The 19,372-nt window shown below is 53.3% G+C and overlaps 2 protein-coding genes and 1 long non-coding RNA gene across 3 annotated transcripts in view; 2 read left to right on the top strand and 1 right to left on the bottom strand.

Moving 5' to 3' along the window:
- The window catches only part of KLK15 (kallikrein related peptidase 15), a 3,228-nt gene extending 1,854 nt beyond the window's left edge, over positions 1-1,374 (top strand). The window contains exons 4-5 of the mRNA XM_063599701.1: positions 1-48; positions 715-1,374. The exon at positions 1-48 is cut by the window's left edge and continues 89 nt beyond it. Of these exons, the coding sequence (XP_063455771.1) occupies positions 1-48; positions 715-867 (201 nt within the window). The 3' untranslated portion in view covers positions 868-1,374. The remainder of the gene's footprint in view (positions 49-714) is intronic.
- Positions 1,375-2,903: 1,529 nt separating this feature from the next.
- KLK1 (kallikrein 1) lies at positions 2,904-7,507 on the top strand. The gene is made up of 5 exons (XM_003813637.2): positions 2,904-2,949; positions 4,782-4,941; positions 6,210-6,499; positions 6,618-6,754; positions 7,304-7,507. Exons 1-5 carry the CDS (start codon positions 2,904-2,906, stop codon positions 7,457-7,459), a joined length of 789 nt encoding a protein of 262 aa, XP_003813685.1. The 3' UTR covers positions 7,460-7,507.
- Positions 7,508-7,782: 275 nt separating this feature from the next.
- LOC117976922 (uncharacterized) lies at positions 7,783-10,981 on the bottom strand. The gene is made up of 3 exons (XR_004667772.3): positions 9,160-10,981; positions 8,658-8,787; positions 7,783-8,560 (listed from the first exon to the last, which is right to left on the bottom strand). It is a non-coding gene; the product is annotated as an uncharacterized LOC117976922 (long non-coding RNA).
- Positions 10,982-19,372: the final 8,391 nt, after the last annotated feature.

The raw sequence follows: 19,372 nt of genomic DNA, 5'->3' as shown, positions 1-19,372 counted from the left end.
ACCATGGTGTGTGCAGGCGCGGAGGGCAGAGGCGCAGAATCCTGTGAGGTCAGAGCCTAGAGGGGCCATCAGGCGGAAGAAGAGGGATGGGGACAGGTGTGGGAGTCCGGATGGGGTTGGATTTTCTTTGCTTTGGGCCAGAGAAGATGCTAGGGTTAGGCTTGGAGATGGAGTAGGAAGAGAAGTTAGAATAGGGGTGAGGTTGGAGTTGGGGTTATAGGTGGGGCTTGCGTTGTTTGAGGTGGATAATGTGATAGTTAGTTTGAGATGGCATGGGTTGGGGTTGAGAATGGGAATGGTTTGGTTTGATTCTGGGTGGGAAATACGTCAGGGTTGAATTGGGATGAGGTAGATTTTGTTTGGAATGCAGAAGACATGAAGATTGAGATTGGATTTTGAGATGGGCATGGGTTTGATTTGATTTTGAATGGTGAGGATGTGGGCTGAGTTGGATTTAACTTAGTTCAGTTGCACTGGAGTTGCATGGGGGTGAGATTGGATATAGGTTGGGTGAGTTGTATTGAGCTGTGTTGAATTGGGGTTGGGGTTGGGTTGGCTCTGTTTGGGATAAACTGGGCTGTATTGAGTTGAGTTGGGTTGGGGTTCCCTGGGATGGGGATGGATTGGGTTTGGGGTGAGATTGCAAATGGTGATTAGGATGAGGATGAATCCAGGAGGTTTCACTCAACCTGAGACCCCCTCTTTTCCCCACAGGGTGACTCTGGGGGACCCCTGGTCTGTGGGGGCATCCTGCAGGGCATTGTGTCCTGGGGTGACGTCCCTTGTGACAACACCACCAAGCCTGGTGTCTATACCAAAGTCTGCCACTACTTGGAGTGGATCAGGGAAACCATGAAGAGGAACTGACTATTCTAGCCTATCTCCTGTGCCCCTGACTGAGCAGAAGCCCCCACAGCTGGCCAGCAGCCCCGCCTGACATGGAACAGAACGGAGCCATCCCCCAAGACCCTGTCCAAGGCCCAGATGTTAGCCAAGGACTTGTCCCACCTGAGGACAAAGCTGGCGCTCAAGGTCACCTGTTTAATGCCAAGATAACGAAGCGCTGATCCAAGTTTCTCTGTAGGAATTTCTGTGACTTTTTTCTGGGGTCAAAGAGAAACCCAGAGACACTGTACACTGTTCCTTTTCACCCAACACCCCGATCCCTAGGTGAGGAGAAGCGGCTTGAAGCAGGGCTCCATTCATTCAACACACATGACCACCCGTGTGATCTTGAACAAGAGGCCCAATCTCACTTCGCCTTGGTTTCCTTATCTGTAAAATGAGACCATCTTATTGCTGACTTCAAAGGGCTGTTGTGAGGATTAAATTAGATGATTCGTCTGAACTGATTAAAATCGTGTCTGGCACTGAGTAAATACCCTCTATCTCTGGATCCCAGTTAAAGGACCTAACAGACACTAGATTACCAAGAATGGCTTTTTCTTTAAGGTTTAGTTCTGGGCCGGGCATGGTGGCTCACACCTGTAATCCCAGCACTTTGGGAGGCCAAGGCGGGCGGCTCACTTGAGGTCAGGAGTTCAAGACCAGCCTGGCCAACATGGTGAAACCCCATCTCTACTAAAAATACTAAAAAAATTTAGCCGGGCGTGGTGGCACACGACTGTAATCCTAGCTACTTGGGAGGGTGATGTGGGAGGATCGCTTGAACTTAGGAGGCAGGAGTTGCAGTGAGCCGAGATTGCGCCACTGCACTCCAGCCTGGTGACAGAGCAAGACTCCATCTCAGAAAAAAAAAAAAAGATTTAGTTCTGGGCTTCCTGGTAGCCATGGCAAAAAGGCAAATACTGTCCTTTTCTTAGCCAGGTCCCTGATACACAGCAGAGGCTGGAACTCTGAGCTGCTTTGATTTTACCAAAAAGCCAAGACAACCTGTTGGAAGCCTATGGGTTTACCATTGAGGCTGCAGGAATCTAGTTCCTAATTATCTTCAGAGACCACAAAATGTGATGTTCAAGGTCGCTGAATGTTGAAGTACATGAACCTGGCTCGTGAGACCTAAATATTGTACTGGTGGTGGGGGGGAAGGGTCATTGGAATCTGTGGTTAGCCTGATCTTGACCTGGGAGGGAAAGTTGTCCAGATCTCTGGGACTTTGGAGGACAGGACGTTGAGCACCCATAACTGGGAGCAAGAAGTGGGAGGCTCAATGGGACCCCAACATTGTTTGGGAGGGACATTGGATTTTGTAATGCTAAAGAACTTACCCCGGGAGAGCCCTGAAACTTCACATTCCTGGATCTGGAGGCACTAGGAATGTGGTGATGTGTACCCCAAAGTTTTATTATGAAAGGAACAGTAGCTTTGGGGACCTAGGTCCTGGGTCTGGGAGTGCAAGAACCAGGGCATTCTGAAGGCCAAGGCTTATATTTCAGGGGGAACTGGCAGCTGAGATGCTAGTATCTTGGCTCCGAGTGCTGCAGGGAATCAGAGCCCTAACTGCTGGTATTTGAGGGCACCAGGTCTGGGGGTGCAGGGCCTTAATTGAGACTGAGGTATATGGGGCTTTGTACCAGGGGTCACTGATTCCTCCGTCCTCCTGTTTCTGCTTCCCCTCAGTCCCCCCTTGCCTCACTGGCTGCTCCCCAGAGCAAAGCCCCAGAGCCACAGGCCCTGCCCCACCTGGCTTCAACCCCAGGAATGCGTCCAGCGTGATCCAGGGACTGCAGAACAGGTGCTGGTTCTCCCTCCCCGTCTACAGCTCTGGGGATCGGAGGGGGGGGCAATTGTCCAGCCCCCAGGCAACAGGGGAAGGGCCTTGGCCAACATCTGGGTGCCAGCAGGGCAGGGGTGGGGCTCTGAGGGGATAAGGGCTTTTAAAAGGCTCCCCAGGGAGGTTCCCCAGTTCCTCCACCTGCTGGCCCCTGGACACCTCTGTCACCATGTGGTTCCTGGTTCTGTGCCTCGCCCTGTCCCTGGGGGGGACTGGTGAGACAGTGGGGGGATGTGGGAGGGGGAACGGGCCCTGATTCTCTTGCTGGCCTCACCCCCCCCCCACCGATAAGACCTTCCCCTCCAACACCCCACCCTCATCCCTCTGGCCCACAGTCTATCCTAGTCCGGGGTGCCCCGGCTCTTATCTATCTTGCGCGGCCCCACCCTAAACTTCCACCCCCGTTCCTCCATGTTGTCATAGTGCTCACTCCCACACCAGATTCCTGCTCCTCCCAGGAAGCCTCAGTACTTTCTCCTCTTCCCTAGCCAACGCCCTGTCCCACCGCTTTACCAAAGGGGCAGATTCTGGGCCATCTCTGTCTCTCTCTGGAGGACCCCAACCCTCCCATGGGCTTCCCCCATCCCACAGGACTCTGATCATCCCCTCCTGCCCCCTAGTTCCCTGCGGCCACCTATTTGGCTCCTGAGTCTACAAATCCCACCACACTCCAGTGACTTTTTCCATCCAGCTGTCCGCTCTCAACTGTGTCCTCCAGACCCTGACATCTGGTCTCCCCAGTCCTTCCAGGGTCCCCCAAATTTCACCAGAAAACCCTGCTTCCCAAACTGGCATGTGAGATCCCCCATCTGGTATGGGGGGGATCTGCAAATGTCCCTTCCCAGCCAGCACTCCCAGCTCTCCCAGGAAAAACACCCACACCCTCCCACCACATGCTCCTTTCCTTGGGGAAGTTCCATCCCGCTCCAGGCCCCAGCCCTTCTCTGCCTGAATTGTTCCTACACAGCTCTGGTTTTCTGGAACCCCACCCCAAGGATCCTGAATGCCTTCTCAGCCAGCGCTTCTGCCCTGGCCTCCCCCAAGTCAGTGTGTGATTCTACAACCTCACATCAAGTGGGTCCTGCATTGCATTCCCACAGCTGCTTGGCGCCTGTTCTCACCACTTCTCCAATCCTCTTCCTGGGATTGCCTCCAAGAGGACCCCATATCCTTCCAGTACCCTCAGACCATGAACCCCATCCCCAAGAGAAACGAAGATCCCATCCTTCACCCTATCCGAGAAGGACTGCCACTCACGCCTCCCTCCTCCTGAGCCCCGTCCCAGTCCTGACCGCAACTGCGTTCTCAGGGCCCCAACCTCCCCTCAGATTGCCATTCCTGGTTCACAGGAAGGACCCCAAAACCTCTCGGAAGCCCACCTCTAGCCTTAACCATAGCCCTTTCTTTTACGCTTTAACCAGGAAGCCCTGAAATCTAACTGTCCCAGCCAAGCTGGCCCCTTCCAACCCCAATGTAGGGACCCCAAGTCACCCCCAAACTCTTCAGTCCAGATGCTCCTCTTTACCTCTCAGACCTGGTTCCCTAAAGCTGCATCCTTTCCTGAACCTCAAAAGCCCAACCCAGGTCCTGTTTCCCTAGCCTAGGAGCCCCTTAGCCCTCCAGATTCTTCCTCAGTGAGCCTCTGATCCTGTCCCACCCTTGGCACCTTGGTCCCTGGTTTCCAGAATCCCTTTCCACTCCCCTAACCCACCACCTCCCATCCCCCAGCCCCAGACCCCAAATGACCTGACGCCCAGATGCAGTGTCTGCTCCAGACACTGTCTCATGTCTCCTACCCTGATCCCTGGAGGCTGCTCTACTGTCAGAGCACAAATCTCCCCACCAGGTCCAGCCACCACTCCAAAAGCCCAGGGAATAGTCCAGAGTCCCACCCCTTCCCAACACCCCTTGCCCATGTCCCCAACCTCCAGCCCTGGTCCTCTACCCGCAATGTCCCTTCAGACCCACAGCCCAGCTCCCTCTCCTAGCCTTGTCCCTGGCCTCTCCTGCCAACCCTGCCCTTCCTGACCCAGCACCGCCTCTGCAGGTGCTGCGCCCCCGATTCAGTCCCGGATTGTGGGAGGCTGGGAGTGTGAGCAGCATTCCCAGCCCTGGCAGGCGGCTCTATACCATTTCAGCACGTTCCAGTGTGGGGGCATCCTGGTGCACCCCCAGTGGGTGCTCACAGCTGCTCATTGCATCAGCGAGTGAGTAGGGGCCTGGGGTCTGGGAGGAGGGCATCTATGCTGCCACAGGATTGACAGGCCAGTGGCATTCCCCTTGGATAACCTCAGGCAAGACTGGGGGGCTGAGGCAGAGAGGAAGGCTCTGGCGCAGGTCGCCTGGCAGGGCAGAGCTGGGCTGGACACCCCTCTCCAAGGCTGCCTGGGTCTCTTGGGATCTGGTTCTGCTTGTGTCTCTGTGTGACTGTGTTCTGGTCTCTGTCTTCCTCTCTCTCCTCTGTCTCCTTGTCTCTGCATCTCCCCTGTCTCTGTCTGTCTCTGAGTCTCTCTGCGGCATCTCTGTCACTGTGTCTCACCCTCCATCTCTCTACCCATCTCTCTCTCTCTGGGTCTCTACCTCACCGCTCCCTCATCCCTACTAAACACACACCCAGATGGACCTAAGGGAGGCCCCAGAGTAAAGGAAGGGCTTTATCCCCAACTTGTGTGCCTGGGAGGGGGCGCCTCTCCCTCTGTCCAGCTCCCTGCCCCACAGGATATCCCTCCACTCTGGAGAGACACAGGGAAGGGCTGGTTTCAGCGGGAGCTGGGTGGGGCAACTGAGGGAGGAGGAAGGAGGAGGCAGGGTGAGAAACGCGCGGGAGGGTGCTGGGGAGGGAAGGGGGCCTCGACCTTGGACTTCAGGCCAGGCCACCTGCCCCTGGGGAGCCCGCACCACAGCCCCAGCTGCAGCTGAGCCGCTCTCAGGCCTCCCCTCCTCCCTACCTGCCCCCACCCTCCCCACCTGCCCCCACCCTCCCCCAGGGCCTCCCTCCCTTTTCTCTCCCACACTCGGTCACTCCTCCTTCCTCTCTGCCTCTGTTTCTAGTTCTCACTCTGACGTCCCGCGTCCTTTTTCATTTGTCTGCTTCTCGCTCCCTTCCGTGTTCTGTTCCCTCTTCCTCCCTCTTCCCTGGGCCTGTTTCTCGCTGTCCCTGTCTTTTATCCTTCTCATCTGCCTCTTTTTCGCTCACCCTGTTTCTCACTGCCCTCCCCTCCGCCTTTCTCACCCCTCTGTCCTTTTGAGCTCTTTTTTGCTCTGTCTCTTCATTTGCCTTTTGCACTCTCAAACTCTTTCATCTTCCCATTCGCTGTCTGTATTTCTCCATAACTATATCTTTCTTCCTCTGTCTCCGCCCACCCACATTTTTCTCTTTCCCTTTCTCTCTTTGGGGACCCTCCCCCATGCTCCCCTGCCCCATCCCCCTTTCCCCTTCCCGTCTTCTCATCCCTCCATTCCCATCTTTCCCCAGCAATTACCAGCTCTGGCTGGGTCGCCACAACTTGTTTGACGACGAAAACACAGCCCAGTTTGTTCATGTCAGTGAGAGCTTCCCACACCCTGGCTTCAACATGAGCCTCCTGGAGAACCACACCCGCCAAGCAGACGAGGACTACAGCCACGACCTCATGCTGCTCCGCCTGACAGAGCCTGCTGATACCACCACAGACGCTGTGAAGGTCGTGGAGTTGCCCACCCAGGAACCTGAAGTGGGGAGCACCTGTTTGGCTTCCGGCTGGGGCAGCATCGAACCAGAGAATTGTATGTGGGGGCAGACTGTGTAGCCCAAGGCGGGGATGGGGACTCCTGCGTCCAAGGGAGAAAGGGCCAGGGAAGCAGGTGAGGTCGGGCTGCAGCCCTTTTTCTCCCGGGTTCGTAGTCTCATTTCCAGATGATCTCCAGTGTGTGGACCTCGAAATCCTGCCTAATGATGAGTGCGAAAAAGCCCACATCCAGAAGGTGACAGACTTCATGCTGTGTGTCGGACACCTGGAAGGTGGCAAAGACACCTGTGTGGTGAGGCAGCCCTGCCCCCAGGGTCTGGAAGGGCTGAGGGAGGGGACTCAGCCTCTGAACTGGCTTCTGAGAGCTAACCAGGCATCTGCTTCACTGCTTCCCAGCTAGCTGTAGCCACTCGCCCCATCAGTGCCCCAGCTCCCCCTCCTTCCCCCGCCCATCCAGGGACAACTGCATCTCACCCCCCACACCAGAGTTCACCGTTCCTCGTGGTAATGTGTAGTTACTGTCGAGTCAGAGAGTGGTCCTGGAGAGGTGGCCTCTGCAATGCGCCTGCAGGGGCAGCGTCCTGCAGATGGTCCTGCCCCACCTCCCCCTGACCTGTCTGCAGGCACTGTCCTCCTGGCCCCTGCCGCATGTGCAGGAGCTGGACCCTGAAGTCCCTTCCCCCTTGGCCAGGACTGGAGCCTCTGTCCCCTCTGTGGGAATCCCTGCCCACCTTCCTCTGGGAGTGGGCACTGGAGGCCCTGTCTGAGAGCTGGGGCTCCCCAGGCAGAACTTGGGCCCCGTAGACCTTTCTCACTCTCCCCTCCCACCTTGTGCTCCCAGGGTGATTCAGGGGGCCCGCTGATGTGTGATGGTGTGCTCCAAGGTGTCACCTCATGGGGCTACGTCCCTTGTGGCACCCCCAATAAGCCTTCTGTCGCCGTCAGAGTGCTGTCTTATGTGAAGTGGATCGAGGACACCATAGCGGAGAACTCCTGAACGCCCAGCCCTGTCCCCTACTCCCAGTAAAATCAAATATGCATCCAATGTGTGTCACGTTCTGCCATCACCTATCTTTCCAGATGTGGTGCACCTGGACCCACTCGGCTGAGGCTGGGGCCACCCCAGCTGTGTCAATCTCATGCCTGGAAGTCTGAGGTCACCAGCAGGTGGGGAAAGGAAGGGGCTGTGACAGGTGCAGACAAACAGGCAGGGAAAGGCTCAGATCCCAAAGGGCAAGTCAGGGACGCCAGAACAGTTCACTCACGCTAGGACGGACCCTGCCCTGGTGGGGAGGTGGGGGGCAATGGAGGGTCTGAGGCTGAGAGGTTTTATTGTGGCGGGGAAGCCAGAAAAGGTACAGAGGGATGTTATTGCAAGCCATGCCTTCCCAGGGAGGGGCCCGTTCCGCAGAAGGGTGGAGTTGCACCAAATGCTGGGCGGTGCTGTGTCCACCTGGGGACAAGGGTGGACATCGGAGCTGAGGCTGGAACTCCGGGAAAGAAGTTCCATGCAGACCACCCTGGCTGAGGGGGTGGAGAGTGGCTCCAGGGTGTGGCCTGCGAAGGCTGGGCACCAGGGGCAGGGCCACACAAACTAGCCACACTGCCAAGCTCAGCGAGACGCTGGACAAGTGTCTGCAGAACGGGAGGGGATGCTGGACTTCTGGGGTGGAGGTACTGTGAGGACCCAGTGGGCAGGGATAAAGCCGCAAAGGGCGGGCCCTAGAGCGAGGGTTGGAGTTTGCCACCGGTCCCCTCGGAGGGCGTGGCCTGATATCAGGGGGTGGGGCCTCAGGGGAGGTCGAATATCCGGGGCGTGACCATGCTGAAGGGGTTGGCCGGGCATCTGGCCATGGCTACCGGTCGGTGTCCTGAAGACCTCGGGTGCTATTCCTTGGAGGTGCTTGGGTCTCATCCTCGAGGGTGTATGAAATGGGAAGGCCCGGGGTGTGCTCGGAGTCAGTGTCTGAGTTCCGCTGTTTGGATGTCCGCCTCGCTGCGCCCTGCTGCACGGCCCACCCGCGGTAGCTCAGCCGCCGCGCATTCAAGGGCTGCCCTCTGCTTCACATGCCCACTGGGCTTAGGTAGGACACGGCTCCTGGGAGATGGCTAGGTGGGCCGCTGTACTCCGAGTCCCACCCTAGGCCCCACCCGCTTCCCGAGGCCCCGCCCTCCTCCCGAGGCCCCGCCCTCACCGGAGTGCAGCCTCAAGTCGCTGGCGTCCCAGCACAGGTAGGAGGTCACCAGGTAGGACACCATCGGACTTGGGTGCACCGCCTTGCAGTTAACTGAAAAGAGCGTCAGGCTGAAGAGAAATCAGGAGCCCTGCAATGGGGTGGGGCCAGAGACAGACAGAAAGCTGGACAGTGAGCCCTATGACCCCCAGTAAGAAAAGAGGGACTGAGACATCCTCTCCCACCCTCCGTGACAAGAAGACACACACACACACACACACACACACGCCCTCACAACAGACAGAAAGATACCTGGAGAGAGGGGACAAAAAAGAAAGGGAAACAGAGAGTGGGGGAGGGAGAGACATCCCACAGATAGAGTAGAACTGAGTCAGAGCTCCCCAGAGACATGCTAAGACAGAGGCCCCGAGGGGAGCAGCACGGAAGTCTAGATGCACCTCCAGAAAGCCAGAGAGCAGGGCTGGGGTTAGGGAGGGCCCCCGCCCCCGGAGCCAACACCTACCAATGCCGAGGCAGAGGAAACTGAAGACAAAGTCGGCCATGTTCAGGCGGAGGACCACAGGCCAGGAGGAGAGGGCCATGGGCGGGAGGAGGACTCAGCACAGGGCCACGGCCAGTAATATGAAGCCCTTGCTCATATGGATGAGAACTGGGGAGAGGGGGACAGGGGCCCCAGAGTCACCCCCAGATACCCCTCTTGGTCACCCTCCAAAGTCACCTCTGCTGATACCCACAAGCAGCCCAACAGACAACCCCAAAGTCTGGCACATCCTCAAAATCACCCCTACTCACCTCCCCAAAGTCACCTCCTAGAAACCCCAAAGAAACTCCAATCTCACTCACAAGGTCACCCCCAGGGACCCCTAAAGCCATCCCCCAGTCACACCCTTAGAGTTGTCCCAAATCACCCCTACTTAACCTAAAACCCAATTCTCAGACACTCTCATAATCCATCCCACACACCCCCCAAGGTCACCCCACAGAGGACCCCCCAAAGGTCATCCCACTCATCCTCAAGGTTACCCCACAGAATCACCTCAATCATTTCTTTCTTTCTTCTTTTTTTTTTTTTTTTTAAGATGGAGTCTCGCTCTGTTGCCCAGGCTGGAGTGCAGTGGTGTGATCTCAGCTCACTCCAACCTCTGCCTTCGGGCTCAAGCAATTCTCCTGCCTCAGCCTCCCGATTAGCTGATACGACACGCACCTGCTGCCACGCCAGCCTAATTTTTGTATTTTTAGTAGAGACATGGTTTCACCATGTTGGCCAGGCTGGTCTCAAACTCCTGACCTCAGGTGATCGGCTTCCCAAAGTGCTGGGATTACAAGTGTGAGCCACTGAGCCCAGCCTCAATCATTTCTAGAATCACCCCCACAGACACCCCTGGTCACCCTACTTGAACTCCTGAAAGGTGTCTCATAACAACTCATGTTAGTATCCTCAGTTTCACTCCCAGACACCCTCAACAGCACCCTCAAAGTTATCCAAGACACCACGGTCACCCCAGTCCTCTCCAAAGTCACCCTACTTCTGCTCTAGTCTCTGCTAGTCACCCCCAAGGTCCCCTAGTGGCCCCATTCACATGCCGAGAACCTCCTCAGACATCCTAATGTCATCTCTTGTTCACACCTGAGAGCCCCCACAAAACACATACAGATTTGCACACAAGAAAAACTTTCAAGTCGAATACTCTAAAACCAATGTGCCCAAAAGCTTAGTTCCAGTTTACAGTGGATATTTATCCAACTTAGACTTCCAGCAGAAGAGAGGTTTACCTGTTTCCGAGATGCTACATCTCCTCCTTTTAGCCCTTTTTCTACTTTGTCTACTTTTCAACAGTGCAAAATTGTTTTAGCCAAATAGGCCAAGACCTCATCTGCTTTGTTTCTGGCAAACTGCACATCTCTAATACCCAACAAGAAAGATAAAGGATCATCATATATACAGAACAGCAACAGCACTCTGGGAAGTGGAGGAAATATCAGACCCCTTGGTTTTTTGTTTTTGTTTTGTTTTGTTCGTAGAGATGGGGTCTCACTGTTACCCAGGCTGGTCTCAGATTACTGAGCTCAAGCAATCCTCCCTCCTTGGCCTCTCAAAGTGCTGGGATTACACGTGTAAGCCACCATGCCCAGCCAGTTCCCTTAGTTCTTTCTGCTCATTGAAGAGTCAAGAAGCAGAGGTCAGGGAGAGGGCACCAAGCCAGAAACCAAGACCTTGAATGGTGAATTTGATCTGCCCAGAACAGCAGCTGACATCTCTTGGGGACACCCTCCACCCAACCCACATAACCCTGGTTGAGGGATTCTCCTGGCATATGCTGCCCTCTGGGCCACAGAGGTAATCATGTGATTCTGGCTGAGCCAATCACAGTACCCCAGCTGCAGACCCTGCAACTGGCCCAAAGATGGACACATGACCAAAGCCAACCAATCAAGCTCTGCCCCAAGACTTTTTATTAGGAAGCTGTCAGAGAAGAGCAGTCTCTCCTCAAGGATTACAAACCTGAAGCTGCCTAAGCCTTGGACCTAGCCTCATGGGGAGAGTGAAACTAAGAAGGAAAACAGACAAGAGAAAGAGCATTGAGCTGACACTCAAGTCCCTGGCTCTCATCATCCCAGAGAGCAGCCCACTCTGTGATTTGGTCAGAATGAGTGGACATTTGCAGCTTACCTCCCCACCATGCATTTCACCTCCTGCCCATTCCCCATTCTCAGCCCCAGTCATAAGCCAATCAGCCAACTGTACTCCACTGGCCATATAATTGGCTCGGGGTGCTCATGTGCCCCAAGCCACACAGGATTCTTGCAAGAACTGTTGATAACTTTTTTCTACCTGACTCAGCAGTTATTACCAACTCTGCCAAGTTGCTAACAACTCTGCCAGTTTTTTGTCTGTCTGCTCTCAGATCCATTTCCCGCCCTGCCCTGTTCTGCACTGCAAGGACCACATTTCCCAGCCTCCTTTGCTCACCATCTTATCACTGTGTTTGACTAATGGGAGGCACTGGCAGAAGACTGGTTCTGGGAGGAGAGGGCAAGCCAGGGTATTTATCAGCCTCTCTATCTCTGCATGTGGTGGGTCTTCAGTAGTAGTTGTATCTATTCTCTGATTCTAGCCACTTCTGAGCAATCCAACCATGAACCTATGCCTTCCAGAGGGCTGCAGTTTCTGGACTGTAGTAATACCACCTCCTCCCTTTGTCCTTCTGGCCAAGTAGCAGCATCCTGTAGTTCCTAACTCCTGGTTTGCCTCACTATTTCCTATTGGCTTCTCAGCTCCTCTGTTACTCACGAACAAATTCCCTGTATTTACTTCCTTCTGAAGAATCTGGAATGATTTATTTTCCTAACTGGATTCTGACTTGCCACTACACAGAGCCTTGAGAATGAAGCCAATGCGATAGCCAAAAAACAGTAATATCTGATACTATCACTTGGGCCCCTGGATCCAGCCATGCCTGAAGGCATTCCTACCATTACCATTTTTCACTCAGGTGATCCCATAAAGGATCCCCTAGCTAGTTCAAGTTAGTTCACTCAAGCTAATACAACTAGTTCACTCAAGCTAGTTCAAGTTAAGAGTTTGTGTCACTTGTGGCCGGGCACGATGGCTCACATCTGTAATCCCAGCACTTTGGGAGGCCAAGGCAGGTGGATCATCTGAGGTCAGGAGTTTGAGACCAGCCTGGCCAACATGGTGAAACTCCGTCTCTACTAAAAAGACAAAAGTTAGCCGGGCATGGCAGCGGGCGCCTGTAATCCCAGCTACTCGGGAGGCTGAGGCAGGAGAATCGCTCGAACCCGGGGGGTGAAGGTTGCAGTGAACCGAGATCACGCCACTGCACTCCAGCCTGGGTGAAAGAGTGAAACTCCATCTCAAATTTAAAAAAGTAAAAAATAAAAAAAATTTTAAAAAAAGAGTTTGTGTCACTTGTGACCCAAAAACTCCTGACTAATTCAAGTCCCTTCCTTAGGACAGCAGGGAGCACAGAATTCAATGTTCCCTGCATACCAACTCCAAAATCACAATCAAAACCTAAAAATAAGTAATGAGAATTTAAAAAAACAGAACTGAATGTTCATCAAAAATCTGGAGGGAGAACCTCCCGAAGCCAAGAAGCAATTAATAAAGTCACAGAGACAAAGGTGAAGAAATTAAACTACCTAAAATTTCTAAGCCTGGGCACAGTGGCTCATGCCTGTAATCCCAGCTCTTTGGGAGGCTGGGGTGGGCAGATTGCTTGAGCTTACAAGTTCGAGACCAGCCTGGGCAACATGGCAAAACTCTACCTCTACCAAAAAATACAAAATTGTAGCTAGGAATAGTAGTGCTCCCCTGTAGTCCCAACTACGTGGGAGGCAGAGGTGAGAGGATGGCTTGAACCTGGGAGGCGGAGGTTGCAGTGAGCCGAGATCTCATGCCACTGCACTCCAGCCTGGGTGACAGAGCCAGACTTTGTCTCAGAAAAAAAAAAAAAAAATTCTAGATTTCTATACCTTAAAAAATAATAATAAGGGCCAGGCGCAGTGGCTTATCTGTAATCCCAGAACTTTGGGAGGCTGAGGCAGGTGGATCACCTGAGGTTAAGAGTTCGAGACCCGCCTGACCAACATGGTGAAACCCCATCTGTGCTAAAATTACAAAAAAATTAGCCAGGCATGGTGGTGCCAATTACCTACAATTCCCGGGTCAGTATCCAAGACCCTCCACCAGCCAGGAACAGTCACGGGGTCGGTATCCAACAGCCTCCACCAGCCAGCAGCAATCGCCTGGTCAGTATCCAAGACCCCTTGCCAATTATTCACAATCACCAGGTCAGTATCCAAGATCCTACACCAGCTATCAGCAGTCAACAGATCAGTATCCCAGAAACACCGGCCATTACCTACAGCCACGATTTCAGTATGCGAGGTGCTTCACCAATTTTCCAAACTCGCTGCTTCAGTATCCAAGGCTCTCACCCCCTGACTAATCATCAATTATCCCCAGCAACAAAGATCATGACCAAAACTACCTGTCAACAACCGAGACTGCCCATTTAAGTGTTCCAACCCCCAACTTCCAAGCCCGGGCCATTGTCAATGTGCTCCCATCACTTACCTACGGCCCCGAGCCCAGTATCAAAAGCATTGAATCAGTTACCTGGGAGTCCCAGGAGAGTCTGAAGGCAAGTGTGCTCAGCTCTGAACTCAACCAAAGTCCTCTAGACAACATGCAAAACCTCTCATTGTGCAGCTCCATTGAGATCAATTCTGGCAGGTATGAGGCAGTGCCCAGGCCGGAGGCCAAGTTCTGAGCTAGACTTCTGGGGGAGGAGAAGCAGTGCTGTGACATCTCCTGCCTGCATGAGCACAGCCAGGATGCTTGGAAGGCCTGCCCTGCCCTCACCACTCCTGGGACCCATCGCTCCACTTTATCCCAGGGACCCTCCACCTGTCACAGAATGGTTTCTTCCTTTCCTGCAATGATCTTCACAGGTATTTTATGAGTCTCACGGCCCCAGGGTGGTCCTCCCAGCCACAGGATGATCCTCACTGACTGAAATGATCCTCACTGACTGAGATGGTCCTTACTGCCCCAGGATGGTCCTCACAGCACTGGGATGGTCCTCATTGTCATAGGATAGTCCCTACTGCCCCAGGATAATCCTCACTGCCCTGGGATAGTCCTCACAGCTCTAGAATGGTCCTCACTGCTCCTGGATAGTCCTCACTGCCCTGGGATACTCCTCACTGCTCTCGAATGATTCTCACTGCCCTGGGATAGTACTCACTGGTCCAGGATGGTCCTCACTGCCCTGGAATAATCCTCACTGCCCCAGAATTATCCTCACCACCCTGGGATGGTCCTCATTGCCTGAGATGGCCCTTACTTCCCTGGGATGGTCCTCCCTGCCTGGGATGGTCCTCCCTGCCTGAGATGGCCCTCCCTGCCTGGGATGGTCCTCCCTGCCTGAGATGGTCCTCACTGCCTGGGATGATCCTCCCTGCCTGAGATGGTCCTCCCTGCCTGGGATGGTCCTCCCTGCCTGAGATGGTCCTCCCTGCCTGGGATGGTCCTCCCTGCCTGAGATGGTCCTCCCTGCCTGAGATGGTCCTCCCTGCCTGATATGGTCCTCACTCCCTGGGATAGTCCTCCCTGCCTGAGATGGTCCTCCCTGCCTGAGATGGTCCTCACTGCCTGGGATGGTCGTCACTCCCTGGGATGGTCCTCACTGCCTGGGATGGTCCTCACTCCCTGGGATGGTCCTCACTGACTGGGATGGTCCTCACTCCCTGGGATGGTCCTCCCTGCCTGAGATGGTCCTCACTGCCTGGGATGGTCCTCCCTGCCTGAGATGGTCCTCCCTGCCTGGGATGATCCTCCCTGCCTGGGATGGTGCTCCCTGCCTGAGATGGTCCTCACTGCCTGGGATGGTCGTCACTCCCTGGGATAGTCCTCACTGACTGGGATGGTCCTCACTCTCTGGGATAGTCCTCACTGACTGGGATGGTCCTCACTCTCTGGGATAGACCTCACTCTCTCAGATGGTCCTCACTGACTGGGATGGTCCTCACTGCCTCAGAGGGTTCTCACTGCCCTAGGATTGTCCTCACAGCCCTAGAGTGGTCCTCACTTCTGGGAATGCTCCTCACTGCCCACCCCACTTCTCACTGCCCAAGAAGCTGCCCTCACCAACCTAGAGGTAGATCCTCAGTGCTGGAAGTATCAGTCTCAATGTCTCTTCTCTGGAGACCAATTTAAATTTTCCTAAAATGAGAATAAATAATTTGCAAGGGAGGAGCTTTGAGAATACTCCCCACACCAACTGGTGACCCTTGTCCCCATACTCAGAGCCTGGGCCAATCATGGTGTTCCTGATTATCTTCCTTCCCCAGACTTGCTGGACCTTTCCTGGGCCTTCCTCCTCTTCTCCAGCATCACCAGCTTCTGCCTTTGCATAGCCCTAATAAGCACCATCCTCTTTACCGGCTCCAACCCGTCCATGCTGGATTTCTTCACTTTCATCACCAGCATCCTGACAGGCATGGCACTTCCCTCAGGAACCAAGGCAAGGAGTACCTCCTCGAGTGCCAATCATGAAACCCAATCCCATCCCCACCACACTCCAATCCCATCCCCATCCTGCCCATCATCCACAATCCCAACCCCATCTCCTTCCAAATCTCTAACCCATTCCCATAAAAAACATCAACCACCAGCCCAACCCTATCTCCAGCCCCAATACCAGCCTCCACTTCAAGTCCCATCTCCATCACCAACAAATCTCAAACTCATTCACATCCCTTTCCCTCATGCCCCTACTCCATCCCAATTCTACATTCTTTCCAATCACCAAACCATCCTCATTACCATCCGCAACCTCTTCAAACATCTCAACAACCAACTTTGCAGCATGCCCAACCATCCTCAACATATGTTTCAAATGCAACCCAATTCTATCACCTGTGAACTTCAATGCCTAACTCAATCTAGTCCATTCCCCACTCCATCCTCTTACCCATATCCAATCCATTTTCATCCCCAACCATGACCTATCCTCATCCACAACCCACTCCCATCACAACTTACCCCCAACCACCACCCATTCCCACCACAATCCTTCCCCACCACAATTCACTCCAACCACAACCAACCCAAACCACAACCATCCCATCCACAACCCACCCCCAACCATAACCTATCCCCACAACAATCCACTTCCAACCATAACCCATCCCCATCCTCATCCCCAACCACAACCCATCCCCATCCCAACCCACCCCCAACCAGACCATCCCTGTTCCAACCCATCCTCAACCACAAACTACCCCATTTCAACCCATCCTTACCCCTAACCATAACCCACCCCCAACCACAACCCACCCCAACTACGACCCACCTTCAACCACAACCCATCCCAACTGCAACCCATTCCTGACACCACTCTCAACCTCGTCCTCTAACACTCAAACTTCAACCTCTACCCAATACCCAATCCTATCTCCCATTCTAACCTCATCCCAAATCCTGTCCCATCAGCAGCAGCAGCTCTGTGATTTTGTTCAAGCTACTTCATCTCTCCAAGCCACAGTTTTCTCATCTGTAGGATCAGGACAAAATTTGCTACCACATGGAAATGTACTGAGGATTGAATTAGAAATGTCAGTACTTGGCCGAGTGCAGTGGCTCACACTAGCACTTTGGGAGGCCAAGGTGGGTGGGTCACGAGGTCAGGAGTTCGAGACCAGCCTGGCCAACATAGTGAAACCCCGTCTCTACTAAAAATACAAAAATTAGCCAGGCGTGGTGACGCACGCTTGTAGTCCCAGCTACTTGGGAGACTGAGGCAGGAGAATTGCTTGAACCTGGGAGGCGGAGGTTGTGGTGAGCCAAGATCACGCCACTGCACTCCAGCCTGGGCAACAGATTGAGACTCTGTCTCAAAAAAAAAAAAAAGCATTTATGCAGTTTATCTAGTAGCTCTTCCTAATTGTTCAAATATAAAGTACAAGGTATAGAATATTGCGCAAAAAAACCATGAGTTTTTTTAAAACTATAGAAAACACCTTCGTTTTAAACCATCTATAACAGAACATTTTTCTATAAGAAAACCATTTCTGTCTATTCCTCCTTTTAATTAAACAAAAAATACCTTCTATGTTATTTTCAATAACATCAGACAAAACTACCCAGTACTCCACTGTCCAGGGGAAAAAGTCTTTTCCTATTCACAAATTATCTTTAATTCATGTCATTCCAATATATCCAGAATGACCAAGTTCCTTGTCTATTGCTTCTGAAGCCCTAAATTAAAGACCCAATAGAATGAAAATAATCAATCCCAATCCCTAAGGGCTTGCTGTGTACCAGGAAATGTGCCAACCTCAGTAACTCCTCATGACGGCCCAAGGAGATGGGTCCTATGATTGTGCCCACTCTACAGATGAGGAAACTGAGGCTCAGAGATATGGCATGGCTGCCCTAAGTCCAGAGGTGGAGGCAGGGAAGATCCCTGCTGTTGGCCTCAAAACCTGTGGTTACAGACTTACCATTGCCTGGTTAAAGCCCAAGGCTTACCCTTTCAGTGTCCTCTAGCAGGACATGGTCAGAAGCCCATCTTCATGCTTAGGAGCAAAGGTACAGGGTCTGGGAGGTTAAAGAAAGTGGGGAAATAACGAGCCAGAGCCAGGCAGCCACATGACTATGGGGAGGAGTCCTTACATATCTGATTCTCAGCCTCCTAACACCTGTGCTCATGCAGGAACCAGCATCATACTGGGTATCCTGTTCTACCTGCTGCAGGCCCACAGGTACCTGCAGGAAGGCATGACCTACCAGCTGGCACTCAGCTTCTACCTGACCTGGGCCAGTGTCTTCTCTTCCTGATGACTGGTATGGGAGAGGATGAGGTTGGCTTTGGGTATGGGTTCAGGGATGCAGACAGGAATAGCATTTGGGATAGCATTTGGGACGGGGTGGGGTTGTGGACAGGGCTAGATAGGAAGTGACTGAAGTGGAAGGCGGGATTGGGGATGCACATGGGGCTGGATAATGGGGATGGGACTGGGTTGGAGTTTGGGTATGGGTTAGGGACAGTGTAGGGGATGAAGGTGAGTTTCAGTTTAGGGATGGGTTTGGGAATAGGTTAGGGTATGGGATGGAATTGGTGATGGGTTTAAGAATAGGTTTGGGGATGGGGTTTGATGCAGAGCAGGGCATGCAATTGGGCCTGGGGACAGGACTGTGATTGGGATTGGGTGGGTGAACTCTATGTCTCATCTCCTGTGCCCTCTTCCTCTCCACAAGGCTTCTTGTCCTATCTGAATTACATGTACTTCTGGTCTATCCTGGCGCTCCAGCCCATCCGGACCTAAGACACGCGAATGATCCCACCGCTGGCCTGCTCCCACAGCTCTCTGCCAAGTGTCTGACAACCCTGCTCTCTGGCCCCTAACCCCACGCTGACAGCCCTGCTCTCTGGCCCCTAACCCCATGAAGACTCATCTTTTTTCAGTCTCTTCTGACCTGCCTCAATCCAGATTAATAATCTATCTTTTAAAATAATCTGTATTTTCTGCCCAGAATATTCTTTAATTTAGCTCCGAGCCTTGGAAGCATTGGTGGAACTGAAACTCCTCTCTGGGGCCATCTTTGGGCCCTCTGGGGTAGAGGGATAGGGAAGGGAAGGGACTCATAAGTAAGGGACTCAAGGCACAAGGTCAACAAAGAGGCCGAGCCAATGGTCCCTGGCATACAGATAGTGCTTAATCAGTGTTTGCCGAATATCTCATTCTCCCCAAGCCCTTTTAGCTTCATCCTTTATTTTTGCAGTCCTTAATAATTTACCCTTCCGGAAGCGAATTCCCCCTGCACCCACACTTCACCTCCTACCCTTACCAGTAGCTCCTACCACCACCCCGTCTTTCTTTTCCCCAGAGTCCCCCAGCACAAGGCTGTGTAATGGCCCTTTGAAGATGGTTTGGGGCTAACAGAGAGCCATTTCCTGGACAGGGCAGAGTTGAAAGCCAAGTACAAAGTCATATCATTGTCCTACAGGGCCTTGGCCTGGGGCTGCCATCTATCTCCCTCTCATACAGTGGCTAAGCTGCCTGGTTTTGAGTCCAGGCTCTGTCACTAGTAGCTCTGTGACCACAGGCAAGGTGTAGAACCCATCTGTAAAATAAGGATAATAATAGTACTTTAATCTAGACAGGATTTAGCACAATGCCTG

This window comes from Pan paniscus, chromosome 20 (assembly GCF_029289425.2).
Source record: "Pan paniscus chromosome 20, NHGRI_mPanPan1-v2.0_pri, whole genome shotgun sequence".
Classification (NCBI taxonomy): domain Eukaryota; kingdom Metazoa; phylum Chordata; class Mammalia; order Primates; family Hominidae; genus Pan; species Pan paniscus.
Note: the sequence above shows the minus strand (reverse complement) of the source record. Positions and strands in the feature narration are given on the sequence as shown.